We start from the raw sequence: 15,337 nt of genomic DNA on the forward strand, positions 1-15,337 counted from the left end.
AGCGGCGGTTACTGGGGCTGTTTAGCGGCGGTTTTCAACCGCCGCAAAACATTTCGCGGCGGTTTTCTTAAATGCTAGAAGATAGGACGCGGCAAAACGGATAGCGGCGGTTTAAAGTAACCGCTAGAATAACCGTCACAAAATACAATTTGGGTTTCGCGGCGGTTAGTAACCGCCGCAATATGTTGAAAAAAATTACTATGACCCCTTTTGCGGCGGTTACGAACCGCCGCAAAATGTCGAACAAGAGGAAACATGTTATAATTTTGCGGTGGTTCCAAAACCGCCGCCAAACAGAAATTATCCATTAAATTTTACCTTATCTATTTTTTGCCTATTTTGAGAAATTATGTTTATTAAACTTTAATTTTTTTACTTTTTAATTAATTTAAAAAAATTGCAACCAAATAAAACAACTCAATTAACATAACAAACCAAATTAAACAAATGCAAACATAACATATATAACGAAATTGTCATAACATCATCCAAAATAAAGTAAGAATGCTTAAGTTGAATAAAGTAAGCATAACATAATAAACCAACTTTAATGTAACAGTATGTAAGACCATTAATTGAAATTCAAGATTTTTGTTGTGGGTCTTGATTGCCAGATGAAAATGGCCCTGCGCATGAAGAGTCTAGTGTACCGCCCAAAGAAGCCATCTCTACAGCAATCTCAATTGGCAAATTGCCTCCTAACTGTTGGACTACATATCCCAAGACCTTATGTATTAACTGTCTCTTCACCCGCTCTTCTTCTAGCTTAGCCGTCAATTCTACAATCATCCTCTTATCCTCTGCATTTGACTCTGCAGAACCCAACGGTTGTCCAGCCGCATTACCAAAGACTTGGGTGGGACATGGTCCAGCACCTAGAACACGAACTCGTCCTGGGTGCTCCTTTCCGAGAACTTGTGATAGCGAGTCATTTTGTGAAAGGTGCTTAGAGGATCCATCCTGCCTTTCAACATTCGCAATTGCTTCCTACAAATATACAACACATTCGAAAGGAAGAAGTTAATAGTAGCACGATATATACAGTAAGCTATATATTGCGAAAATTGTCAAACATGACTTACACTAACAACACGCGCATCATAATGGATATACGAGCCATTTTTTTTTCTTATGAGTCATGATAAACAACTCTCCTCTACCAACGGGCCTTCCTTGCTCTCTCTCCTATATCGTTGATATTGACACAATTTAGAAAACAACAACAACATTTTTAGGAGGCTTAATCAAAATTTTTAATGCAAATAATGACTTATTACCACTTCGTCTTTTTTTCTTGCCAATGTTTTGGAGCCCCCAATATGTGTGTAAAGTTGCTTGCTCCGATTTAAAGCGTTCTGTTTACACTTTTTCTATGAACAAATAACAAAAGAATGTAAATCAGAATGTTATGTTGAATATAAAATGTAAAGGGACATAATAATACACATGTTTTTTTTGGTGGAAATAATCAAATATACCAAGGCTTACCTGTGTTTCTTCTTTTAGGCGATAGTCAACGAACTTTTTCCAATCATTTTTGTCTATTCCTGCAGGGTGATGCTTGAGATTTTCCTCATAAGTCCGAATTTGTTTGTAACACATATGAAACAAGTGGTTCCTTGTATCCTTCCAGTTCTTTCCTATCCTCTTCAACATATCGCTCTTTATTTTTCCTCCGGCATCGTCCTCATAGTGAAAGACCCGCTGCAATTAGTTTACATTGTCATTAACGAAGACCAACGAACAAGTATAAGACCGATAAATTGAAGAAATGGCACAACCATTTCAGGCTAATTTAGATTGTTAAAGTATGACCCTCAAATCCAGTACAAGCAGTCGCAATTACGTATAAATGAGAAGTGCTTAAATGATGATGTGAAAACCACAATATGAAAATTTTACCAACCATATAATTTACCCATGCAAAATATCTTAAAAAAAACCGACTACTAAAATTGATTAAATTGTAGAAGCTTAAAGCTGTACTTTAAGCATGTCATACGCATGTTCCCTCTTTGCTTTGCTCACCAGCTTCCAACTGTCTAAGTGTATGGAGAACTAGAAATAATCCGCACCCAAACTCCCTATGAAATCACTCAATAATCCTGTCGCCTGACCAATCGGTTGCAGCTGACTGTTAAATGGCAGTTCTATCTTTGTATTGGAAGGGAGGGCTATAGCCTCCTTCACGCTCAGCTTAGAAACTTTTCTCACGCCGTCCTCTAAGAAGCGTATGGGAAACAAAATTACTATCTAATCATTGCACAAAAGAAAAATAGAAGTAACAGGCTATAAAGATAACTGTTTACGAAAATAGAAGGAAAAAAATTTACCGATAACAATAACTTCCCAGAAATCTGTATCTTTGGCTTTCTTATTGTTATGCTGACCTTCGACTTCTTGGACAGCAAACAAGTCGTCAATGTGGTCATCAAACAACGGAACTTCATCCGCCTCTGGGTCATAATCCTCATCCTCCAATTCACGATCAGCCACTTCAGCGCAATGCCGAGTCTCTATGTTGTCCGTTGGAGTTTGAGGGTCATTTTCAGTACTCGACTGTGCATTACTATGATCGATGCGAGGTGCACGAAATGGTTCATTCATACGGGTTGTCGGAGCTCTGTTAGCTGTGGATGAAATCGGAGGAGCCCTATCACGTGGTTGCTCCCGTGATGTCTGAGCTCCTCTAGTCGTAGACTCAACCTTAACACAATGTGAAACCTTTAAGAATTATATTTTAGAGAACAAATTACTATTGAGAATTATTTTATTTCATAAACTAATTATTTTGCTGGGAGAAAAATTAATACGGTTCAATGATACAATTGAAGGACATATAATTTTCACGTAAGGTTACATCAAGAAATGTTAACCATAAACACTAATCGTTGCCTCTTCAGTACCGGCATTAGTTCCAGCATCTTTCGGGGGTTCCCGTATAATGTTATACCTTGGTTTCCTAGGCATCCTTACAAACCTGTATAGAAAACAATATTATTAGACAAATGATATTCAGAGCATAAAAAAACGCTTAAAGCACTATAAGGCACATTACATGATACATCATAGACTGATAGAATAATAGAATTTATTTTTTATAAATAGATTAACAACATAATCAACTAAGTCTAATTAAATTAGTTTAAAATAAGAGACCTTAATTAGTTTTAATGTTAGCTGAAGTCTTACTAATTAATTATTAAATATCTGATTTCTCAATAAATTTGAACGTGTCATCATTAAAAGTATAAAAAAATAAAGACATGAACAAAATAAGGCAAGAATACGAACCAGTGAAGGTACGACGTAGAGACGAAAATAATAAAGATGAAAATAAGCATGCATAATAATTTAAGAAGAATAATTAAGACGAAAATAAATTAAAACATAATAGTTTAACAGAGATAATAAATAAATAAATAAGTAAAAGGTTAAACCTTGAATAGCTTTTCTAGAAATTTTAAGCTCTACCAATACTTGTGATAGTGTAAATGAAATCTGATGCTCAATTTCTTTTTCAACTCCTTTCTGTTATGAATTCTGTCAGCTAGTGCTATATTATTTATACCAATGTTTTAATTGATGGAGAAAAATATCAATATCAAGCAAATGCACGTCGCCATAGTATAATCATATGTATGTTAATCTTTTCATGAAATGAAAAATTTTAATATACTTAGCTTCCAACATCGTAAAGCTAATAATAAACCTTATAGAAATAAGCTAAGCCTTATCCAATAATGAAATGAATTCTTAGTACTTTCAGAATCGAAAGGGTGGAATTGATTTTCATTGTCCTAATTTGATCTCTTTCTCACCAACCAAATTAGTGGTCAAAATTTATTATTTTATTCAAAATGAAACATTCTCGTTATAGTTGTCATCACTAATTTGTCAAGGTCCGGTTGGTGCACGAAATTGCAATAACACTTTTGCAATCCCGCACAACTAACCAGCAAGTGCACTGGGTCGTCCAAGTAATACCTTGCGTGAGCAAGGGTCGATCCCACGGAGATTGTCGGCTTGAAGCAAGCTATGGTTATCTTGTAAATCTTAGTCAGGAGATCAGAAATTATCAGGATTGATTGTAAAAAGCAAAAGAACATGAAATGGTTACTTGTTTTGCAGTAATGGAGAATAGGTTGGGGTTTTGGAGATGCTCCATCTTCTGAATCTCTGCTTTCTTACTATCTTCTTCATCAAACACGCAAGTCTCCTTCCATGGCAAGCTCATGTAGGGTTTCACCGTTGTCAATGGCTACCTCCCATCCTCGCAGTGAAAGCTAATGCACGCACTCTGTCACAGTACTGCCAATCACGGTTTGGTTCCCTCCCCTACCGGAATAGAATCCCTCTTTTGCGTCTGTCACTAACGCCCAGTAGGTTACAGGTTTGAAGCACGTCACAGTCATTCAATCATTGAATCCTACTCAGAATACCACAGACAAGGTTTAGACCTTCCGGATTCTCTTGAATGCTGCCATCAGGTCCTGCCTATACCACGAAGATTCCGATTAAAGAACCCAAGAGATAACTACTCAATCTAAGATAGAACAGAGGTGGTTGTCAGGCACGTGTTCATAGTTGAGAATGATGATGATTGTCACGGATCATCACATTCATCCGGATTAAGAACAAGTGTTATCTTAGAATCGAAGCAAGCATGATTGAATAAGAAACAGTAGTAATTGCATTAATCCATCAAAACACAGCAGAGCTCCTCACCCCCAACCATGGGGTTTAGAGGCTCATACTGTGGAAAGAAACGTGTACAAAATGTTATGGGGTCATAAGGTACGGATACAATGTCAAAAGATCCTATAAGTAGTAAACTAGTGTCCTAAGGTCTACAGAAATGAGTAAATGACAGAAAAATCCACTTCCGGGCCCACTCGGTGTGTGCTTGGGCTGAGCAATGAAGGAATTTCGTGTAGAGACCTTTTCTGGAGTTAAACGCCAGCTTTCATGCCAGTTTGGGCGTTTAACTCCAAATTTTATGCCAGTTCCGGCGTTTAACGCTGGAATTTCTGTAGGTGACTTTGAGCGCCGGTTTGGGCCATCAAATCTTGGGCAAAGTATGGACTATTATATATTGCTGGAAAGCCCAGGATGTCTACTTTCCAATGCCGTTGAGAGCGCGCCAATTGGGCTTCTGTAGCTCCAGAAAATCCACTTCGAGTGCAGGGAGGTCAGAATCCAACAGCATCTGCAGTCCTTTTCAGTCTCTGGATCAGATTTTTGCTCAGGACCCTCAATTTCAGTCAGAAAATACCTGAAATCACAGAAAAACACACAAACTCATAGTAAAGTCCAGAAAAGTGAATTTTAATTAAAAACTAATAAAAATATACTAAAAACTAACTAAAAGATACCAAAAACATACTAAAAACAATGCCAAAAAGTATATAAATTATCCGCTCATCACAACACCAAACTTAAATTGTTGCTTGTCCCCAAGCAACTGAAAATCAAAATAGGATAAAAAGAAGAGAACATACTATAGACTCCAAAATATCAAAGAAACATAGCTCCAATTAGATGAGCGGGACTAGTAGCTTTTTGCCTCCGAACAGTTTTGGCATCTCACTCTATCCTTTGAAGTTCAGAATGATTAGCATCTATAAGAACTCAGAACTCAGATAGTGTTATTGATTCTCTTAGTTAAATATGATGATTCTTGAACATAGCTAGTGTATGAGTCTTGGCTGTGGCCCAAAGCACTCTGTCTTCCAGTATTACCACCGGATACATACATGCCACAGACACATAATTGGGTGAACCTTCTTAGATTGTGACTCAGCTTTGCTAAAGTCCCCAATTAGAGGTGTCCAGGGTTCTTAAGCACACTCTTTTGCCTTGGATCACAATTTTATTCCTTTCTTTTTTTTTTCTTTTCTTTTTCTTTCTTTTTTTTTTTCGAATTTTTTTTTTACTGCTTTTCTTGCTTCAAGAATCAATTTGATGATTTTTCAGATCCTCAATAACAGTTCTCTTTCTCCTCATTCTTTCAAGAGCCAACAATTTTAACACTCTTAAAACAACAAATTCAAAAGACATATGCACTGTTCAAGCATTCATTCAGAAAACAAAAAGTATTGTCACCACATCAAACTAATTCAACTAGTTTCAGAGATAAATTTCGAAACCCTGTACTTCTTGTTCTTTTGTGATTAAAGCATTTTTCTTTTAAGAGAGGTGATGGATTCATAGGACATTCATAACTCTAAGGCATAAATTTTATTAATTATGAACTAAGAATAAGACTTAAATATAGATATAAGATGAGACTAAAAAAAATAGAAATAGAAAACAAAACAAGAAAAACGACAAAAATAGGCTCCTAATGATAGAGGTTTTCACAGAGTTAGGACTCAACAACCTTGATTTTGAGAAGTGGATGCTCCCTCAGCTTGAGAGGAGAGCTTTTGGCGTTTCATCTCTTGAATTTCACGCCCCTGCTTCTCTTGTTCCTTCAGCAATTTGCAGAGCATGCAGTTCTGATTCTGCTGTTCTTCCTTCAGTTGCTCCATAGTCTCTTGCAACTTGTTAATAGATGCTTCTAGGTTGGACCAGTAGTCAATTCTTGGGAATTCAGGGAGGAATTCTTGCGCCCTCCTCTTGATGGAGTTGTCTTGCACTTGTCCTTCCATTGACTTCTTAGTGATTGGGTGTTCAATGGGTATGAACTCATCCACTCCCATCTTCACCCCAGCCTCTTTACAGAGCAAGGAAATCAAGCTTGGATAAGCCAATTTGGCTTCAGTGGAATTCTTATTTGCAATTGTGTAGATCTCACAAGCAATCATATGATGGACCTCCACCTCTTTTCCAAGCATAATGCAATGAATCATCACTGCTCTCTTGATGGTGACCTCAGAACGGTTGCTAGTGGGCAATATGGAACGCCCAATAAAGTCTAGCCAACCTCTTGCAATTGGTTTGAGGTCTCCCCTCTTGAGTTGGTTTGGGACACCCTTAGAATTGGTTATCCACTTAGTTCCAGGGAGGCATATGTCCTCTAGAACTTGATCCAACCCCTTATCTACTCTCACCATCCTCCTATTAAAGGAATCAAGATTATCCTGCAGTTGAGGCAACTTGAAGATTTCTCTTATTTTGTCCAGATGAAAGTATATAACTTTCCCTCTGACCATGGTTCTGTAGGTATGGTAAGCGGTTCCAGTCATTCTCTGCTTATCTGTCAGCCACAGATTAGAGTAGAACTCCTGAACCATGTTCCTTCCAACCTTTGTCTCAGGATTGGTTAGAACTTCCCATCCTCTGTTTCGAATTTGCTCTTGGATCCCCGGATATTCATCTTCTTTCAGATCAAATTTAACTTCTGGGATCACTAACCTCAGACCCATTATTTTATGATAATGGTCTTCATGTTCTTTGGTTAAGAACTTCTCTTCATTCTAAAGATTCATTGGATTATTCTCTTTCTTGCCTCTTAAATTGGTTGGTTTTCCCTTAGGAGCCATGATATTGATGAATCTTGGCTTAGTGATCACGGAAAAGCACACCAAACTTAGAGGTTTGCTTGTCCTCAAGCAAAATAAAAGAGAGAAGAGAGGGGGAGGAAGAGGAAATTCGAATGGTGTGGTGGAATGAGGGAGCCAAACGTGTATTTATAAGGTGGGGAGGGGAGTTTTCGAAAAACAAGAGAGGGATTTGAAAAGATATGGAAAGAAATTGAGAAAAGGGTGAGTTTTTGAAGAAGATTTGGGATTAATTTGAAATAGATTTGAAGAATGGTTTTGATTTGTGAAGATTTGAAAGTGAATGATGAAGGATTGAAGTGCATTTATGTAGAAGAGTATGGTTAAAAAGAGGAAAGTTTGAAAAAAATTGAGTTGAAAACAAAAATGTGGTCCCCCCACCTTTCTGGCGTTAAACGCCCAGAATGGCACCCATTCTGGCGTTTAACGCCCATTTGCTACCCTTTTTGGGCGTTTAACGCCCAGCCAGGTGCCCTGGCTGGCGTTAAACGCCAGAAATCCTTTATCACTGGGCGTTTTTCCAAACGCCCAGGATGCTGCACACCTGGCGTTAAACGCCCAGAATGGTGCCCATTCTGGCGTTTAACGCCCAAAATGGCACCATTCCTGGCGTTAAACGCCCAGAATGGTACCCATTCTGGCGTTTAACGCCCAAAATGCCCCTTACTGGCGTTTTTTCGCCAGTAAGCTTTTTTCTTGCTTTTTGAGCTGAATCCTTCTGTAACTCTGTGAATTCCTTCATTTTTGATACTTGCCTTTGTAAGAATAATTCATACAACCTTCTAATGACTGGGTTGCCTCCCAGCAAGCGCTTCTTTACTGTCTTTAGCTGGACTTTCACTGAGAATCACTCAAGTCTCAGTTTTGAGCATTCCTGCTCAAAATTTCCTTCAAGATAGTGCTTGATTCTCTGTCCATTAACAATGAACTTCTTGTCAGAATCAATATCCTGAAGCTCAACATATCCATATGGTGATACTCCTGTAATCACATACGGACCCCTCCACCGGGATTTGAGTTTTCCTGGAAACAATTTGAGCCTGGAGTTGAAGAGCAGAACTTTTTGTCCTGACTCAAAGACTCTGGTTGACAATCTCTTGTCATGCCACTTCTTTGCCTTTTCCTTATAAATTTTTGCATTTTCAAAGGCATTGAGTCTGAACTCCTCTAGCTCATTTAGCTGGAGCAGTCTTTTCTCACCAGCTAACTGTGCATCCATGTTTAGGAATCTGGTTGCCCAGTAGGCTTTGTGTTCCAGTTCCACAGGCAAATGACAGGCCTTCCCATACACCAATTGGTATGGAGAGGTTCCTATAGGAGTCTTGAATGCTGTTCTGTATGCCCACAGAGCATCATCCAAGCTCTTTGCCCAATCCTTTCTTCGGGCTATCACAGTCCGTTCTAGGATTCTTTTTAGCTCTCTGTTAGAGACTTCAGCTTGCCCATTTGTCTGTGGATGATACGGAGTTGCCACTTTATGGCTGATTCCATATCTAACCATAGCAGAGTATAGCTGTTTATTGCAGAAATGAGTGCCCCCATCACTGATTAGCACTCTGGGGACGCCAAATCTGCTGAATATGTTCTTCTGGAGGAATTTCAGTACAGTCTTGGTATCATTAGTGGGTGTAGCAATTGCTTCTACCCACTTAGATACATAGTCTACTGCCACCAGAATGTAAGTGTTTGAGTATGATGGTGGGAATGGTCCCATGAAATCAATTCCCCATACATCAAACAATTCTATCTCTAATATTCCTTGTTGAGGCATGGCATATCCGTGAGGCAGGTTACCAGCTCTTTGGCAACTGTCACAGTTACGCACAAACTCTCGGGAATCTTTATAGAGAGTAGGCCAGTAGAAGCCGCACTGGAGAACTTTAGTGGCTGTTCGCTCACTTCCAAAATGTCCTCCATAATGTGATCCATGGCAGTGCCATAGGATCCTTCGTGCTTCCTCTCTGGGCACACACCTGCGGATCACTCCGTCAGCACATCTCTTAAAGAGATATGGTTCATCCCAAATGTAGTACTTGGCATCTGAAATTAGTTTCTTTCTCTGCACATAACTGTACTCTTTGGGTATGAACCTCACAGCTTTATAGTTTGCAATATCTGCAAACCATGGAGCTTCCTGAATGGCAAAGAGTTGCTCATCTGGGAAAGTCTCAGAGATCTCAGTAGAAGGGAGGGACGTCCCAGCTACTGGTTCTATCCGGGACAGATGATCAGCCACTTGGTTCTCTGTCCCTTTTCTGTCTCTTATTTCTATATCAAACTCTTGCAGAAGCAACACCCATCTTATAAGCCTGGGTTTTGAATCCTGCTTTGTGAGTAAGTATTTAAGAGCAGCATGGTCAGTGTACACAATCACCTTTGATCCCACTAAGTAGGATCTAAACTTGTCAATGGCATAGACCACTGCAAGTAATTCTTTTTCTGTGGTTGTGTAATTCTTCTGTGCATCATTTAGAACACGGCTAGCATAATAAATGACATGCAGAAGTTTGTTATGCCTCTGTCCCAACACTGCACCAATGGCATGATCACTGGCATCACACATTAATTCAAATGGTAATGCCCAATCTGGTGCAGAGATGACTGGTGCTGTGACCAGTTTAGCTTTCAGGGTCTCAAATGCCTGCAGACACTGTGTGTCAACACAAATGGTGTGTCAGCAGCTAACAGGTTACTCAGAGGTTTAGCAATTTTCGAAAAATCCTTGATAAACCTTCTATAGAATCCTGCATGCCCCAGAAAGCTTCTGATTGCCTTAACATTGGCAGGTGGTGGTAATTTTTCAATTACCTCTACCTTTGCCTTATCCACCTCTATTCCCCTGCTTGAAATTTTGTGCCCAAGGACAATTCCTTCAGTCACCATAAAGTGACATTTCTCCCAGTTTAAAACCAGGTTAGTCTCTTGGCATCTTTTCAGGACAAGTGATAGGTGGTTAAGACAGGAGCTGAATGAGTCTCCATATACTGAGAAGTCATCCATGAAGACTTCCAGAAATTTCTCTACCATATCTAGAAGATAGAGAGCATGCACCTCTGAAAGGTTGCAGGTGCATTGCACAGACCAAAAGGCTCCTCTATAGGCAAACACGCCAGAAGGGCAGGTGAATGCTGTTTTCTCTTGGTCCTGGGGATCTACTGCAATTTGGTTGTAGCCTGAATAGCCATCCAAAAAAGCAGTAGTAGTCATGACCAGCTAGTCTTTCTAGCATTTGGTCTATGAATGGTAAGGAAAATGATCCTTTCTGGTGGCTGTATTGAGCCTTCTGTAGTCAATACACATGCGCCACCCTGTGACTGTCCTTGTAGGAACCAGTTCATTTTTTTCATTATGAACCACTGTCATGCCTCCCTTTTTGGGAACAACTTGGACAGGGCTCACCCAGGGGCTATCAGAAATAGGATAAATAATCCCAGCCTCTAGTAATTTAGTGACCTCTTTCTGCACCACCTCCTTCAAGGCAGGATTTAGCCTCCTCTGTGGTTGAACCACTGGTTTGGCATTATCCTCCAACAGGATTTTGTGCATGCATCTAGCTGGGCTAATACCCTTGAGATCACTTATGGACCACCCAAGAGCTGTCTTGTGTGTCCTTAGCACTTTAATCAGTGCTTCCTCTTCTTGTGGATTTAAAGCTGAGCTTATAATCACTGGAAAAGTGTCACCCTCTCCCAGAAATGCATATTTCAGGGATGATGGTAGTGGTTTGAGTTCAGGCTTAGGAGGCTTATCCTCCTCCTGAGGAATTTTCGAAAATTCCTTTGCCTCCTCTGGCTCTTCCTGATCAGTTTGAGCATTTTTGAAGATGTCCTCAAGCTCTGATTCTAGGCTTTCAGCCATATTGATCTCTTCTACCAGAGAGTCAATAATGTCAGCGTCCATACAGTCCTCTGGTGTGTCTGGATGCTGCATAGCTTTTACAGCATTCAACTTGAACTTATCCTCATTGACTCTCAGGGTTACTTCCCCTTTTTGTACATCAATGAGAGTTCGTCCAGTTGCTAGGAAGGGTTTTCCTAGAATGAGAGTTGCACTCTTGTGCTCCTCTATTTCCAGCACCACAAAGTCAGTTGGAAAGGCAAATGGCCCAACCTTTACAATCATGTCCTCTATTATGTCTGATGGGTGTTTAATGGAGCCATCAGCAAGTTGGAGGCATATCCTGGTTGGTTTGACTTCTCCAATCAACCCAAGCTTTCTGATAGTGGATGCAGGTATTAGATTGATGCTTGCTCCAAGATCACATAAAGCTGTCTTGGTGCAAGTGCCTTCTAATGTGCATGGTATCAGAAAGCTTCCAGGATCTTGAAGCTTTTCTGGTAAGCTTTTCAGAATGACTGCACTGCATTCTTCAGTGAGAAACACTTTTTCAGTTTCTCTCCAATCCTTCTTATGACTTAAGATCTCTTTCATGAACTTAGCATAAGAAGGTATTTGCTCAAGTGCCTCTGCAAAAGGAATCTTTATTTCAAGAGTCCTTAAATAGTCTGCAAAGCGGGCAAATTGCTTATCCTGTTCCGCTTTGCGGAGTTTCTGAGGATAAGGCATCTTGGCTTGATATTCTTCAACCTTAGATGCTGCAGGTTTATTCCTTACAGAAGTGGTTGAAGAAGCCTTGTTAGAGGGATTACTGTCAGCACTCTCAGGTGTCTGATTCTCCCTTGGCGTTTGGACGCCAGGAATGGGTGGAAAATGGGCGTTTAACGCCAACTTTTCCCCCTTTCCTGGCATTTGAACGCCAGAACTGGGCAAGGAATGGGCGTTTAACGCCAGCTTTCCTTCCCTTTCTGGCGTTTGAACGCCAATATTCCTCTCTGGGCTCTCACTGTCCTCAGAGGGATTTTGAACAGTGGTTTGGTTGTCCTTTGTCAATTGTTCCTTGTTTGGCTTTTTGCTCTTTTGAGCAGTGTTATTCAAGGTCTTCCCACTCCTCAATTGAACTGCTTGACACTCCTCTGTTATCTATTTAGATATTTGCTGTTTTGCTTGATTCAACTGTAGTTCTATGCTTTTATTAGCAACTTTAGTTTCATGGAGCATCTCTTTAAATTCTGCTAACTGTTCTGTCATCAGGAGTAGTTGTTGATTAAGCTCCATTATCTGTTCTTGAGGATTAGAGTCAGTGACTACTGTCATGACTTCCTCTTCTGGAGAGAACTCATTGCTAGAGTACAAATATTGATTTCTAGCAACAGTGTCTATAAGCTCTTGAGCTTCTTCAATTGTCTTCCTCATGTGTATAGATCCACCAGCTGAGTGGTCTAAAGACATCTGAGCTTTCTCTGTAAGCCCATAGTAGAAAATGTCTAACTGTACCCACTCTGAAAACATTTCAGAGGGACATTTTCTTAGCATACCTCTATACCTCTCCCAGGCATTATAAAGGGATTCATTATCCTCTTGTTTAAAGCCTTGGATGTCCAGCCTTAGCTGTGTCATCCTTTTTGGAGGGTAAAAATGATTCAGGAATTTGTCTGATAACTGTTTCCATGTCTTTATGCTTGCTGTAGGATGGTTATTTAACCACCTTTTAGCTTGATCTTTTACAGCAAATGGAAACAGTAATAGTCTGTAGACATCCTGATCTACCTCTTTATCATGTACTGTGTCAGCAATTTGTAAGAACTGTGCCAGAAACTCAGTAGGTTCTTCCTGTGGAAGACCGGAATATTGACAATTTTGCTGCACTATGATAATGAGTTGAGGATTTAGCTCAAAGCTGCTTGCTTTGATGGGAGGTATACAGATGCTACTCCCATATGCAGCTGTAATGGGGTTAGCATAAGACCCCAGAGTCCTCTTGGACTGATTAATTCCACTTAAGTCCATAATGGACAAAAGGGAAATGAGAATAATTGCAAAGAGATAAATTTTGTTTATTTATTTTTATTTTTTTTTTGAAATAACCGAAAAAAAAGGGAATTAAAATAAAATAAAATAAAACAAAAGGAAAATAAAATAAAATTCGAAAATTAAAATTAAAATAAGATCAAAACAAATTGAGAACTGAATCAATTAGTAAAGAAAAAGATTTTGAAAACAGCAATTAAGAAGATATGATTGAAAAAATTTTTATGAAAAAGATTTGATTTTTAAAAAGAGGAAAGAGAAAAACACAAAAAGACACCAAACTTAAAATTTTAGAGAATCAAACACTAATTTTTTTCGAAAATTTTAAAGGAAAAACACAAAGAGGACACCAAACTTAGAACTTTTGTGAATCAAAAAGGGACTAAGAACAAGAAAAATTCGAAAATCAAAAGAAAAACAACAGCATGCAATTGACACCAAACTTAAAATATGAAACTAGACTCAACTAAAAGACTCCAAACCAACAAAAATAAAACAGTCCTAATCTAAGCAACAAGATAAGCCGTCAGTTGTCCAAACTCGAACAATCCCCGGCAACGGCGCCAAAAACTTGGTGCACGAAATTGCAATAACACTTTTGCAATCCCGCACAACTAACCAGCAAGTGCACTGGGTCGTCCAAGTAATACCTTGCGTGAGCAAGGGTCGATCCCACGGAGATTGTCGGCTTGAAGCAAGCTATGGTTATCTTGTAAATCTTAGTCAGGAGATCAGAAATTATCAGGATTGATTGTAAAAAGCAAAAGAACATGAAATGGTTACTTGTTTTGCAGTAATGGAGAATAAGTTGGGGTTTTGGAGATGCTCCATCTTCTGAATCTCTGCTTTCTTACTATCTTCTTCATCAAACACGCAAGTCTCCTTCCATGGCAAGCTCATGTAGGGTTTCACCGTTGTCAATGGCTACCTCCCATCCTCGCAGTGAAAGCTAATGCACGCACTCTGTCACAGTACTGCCAATCACCGGTTTGGTTCCCTCCCCTACCGGAATAGAATCCCTCTTTTGCGTCTGTCACTAACGCCCAGTAGGTTACAGGTTTGAAGCACGTCACAGTCATTCAATCATTGAATCCTACTCAGAATACCACAGACAAGGTTTAGACCTTCCGGATTCTCTTGATGCTGCCATCAGGTCCTGCCTATACCACGAAGATTCCGATTAAAGAACCCAAGAGATAACTACTCATCTAAGATAGAACAGAGGTGGTTGTCAGGCACGTGTTCATAGTTGAGAATGATGATGATTGTCACGGATCATCACATTCATCCGGATTAAGAACAAGTGTTATCTTAGAATCGAAGCAAGCATGATTGAATAAGAAACAGTAGTAATTGCATTAATCCATCAAAACACAGCAGAGCTCCTCACCCCCAACCATGGGGTTTAGAGGCTCATACTGTGGAAAGAAACGTGTACAAAATGTTATGGGGTCATAAGGTACGGATACAATGTCAAAAGATCCTATAAGTAGTAAACTAGTGTCCTAAGGTCTACAGAAATGAGTAAATGACAGAAAAATCCACTTCCGGGCCCACTCGGTGTGTGCTTGGGTTGAGCAATGAAGGAATTTCGTGTAGAGACCTTTTCTGGAGTTAAACGCCAGCTTTCATGCCAGTTTGGGCGTTTAACTCCAAATTTTTTGCCAGTTCCGGCGTTTAACGCTGGAATTTCTGTAGGTGACTTTGAGCGCCGGTTTGGGCCATCAAATCTTGGGCAAAGTATGGACTTTTATATATTGCTGGAAAGCCCAGGATGTCTACTTTCCAATGCCGTTGAGAGCGCGCCAATTGGGCTTCTGTAGCTCCAGAAAATCTACTTCGAGTGCAGGGAGGTCAGAATCCAACAGCATCTGCAGTCCTTTTCAGTCTCTGGATCAGATTTTTGCTCAGGACCCTCAATTTCAGTCAGAAAATACCTGAAATCACAGAAAAACACACAAACT

At 39.7% G+C, this 15,337-nt stretch overlaps 1 protein-coding gene across 1 annotated transcript; it reads right to left on the minus strand.

Annotated features, from left to right (window-relative positions):
- Positions 1-582: 582 nt before the first annotated feature.
- Positions 583-3,070, minus strand: LOC130983285 (uncharacterized). Its single transcript, XM_057907506.1, has 7 exons — positions 3,066-3,070; positions 2,884-2,980; positions 2,334-2,724; positions 2,113-2,222; positions 1,489-1,704; positions 1,278-1,370; positions 583-987 (listed from the first exon to the last, which is right to left on the minus strand). Exons 1-7 carry the CDS (start codon positions 3,068-3,070, stop codon positions 583-585), a joined length of 1,317 nt encoding a protein of 438 aa, XP_057763489.1.
- Positions 3,071-15,337: the final 12,267 nt, after the last annotated feature.

Source organism: Arachis stenosperma, chromosome 1 (genome assembly GCF_014773155.1).
Source record: "Arachis stenosperma cultivar V10309 chromosome 1, arast.V10309.gnm1.PFL2, whole genome shotgun sequence".
Classification (NCBI taxonomy): domain Eukaryota; kingdom Viridiplantae; phylum Streptophyta; class Magnoliopsida; order Fabales; family Fabaceae; genus Arachis; species Arachis stenosperma.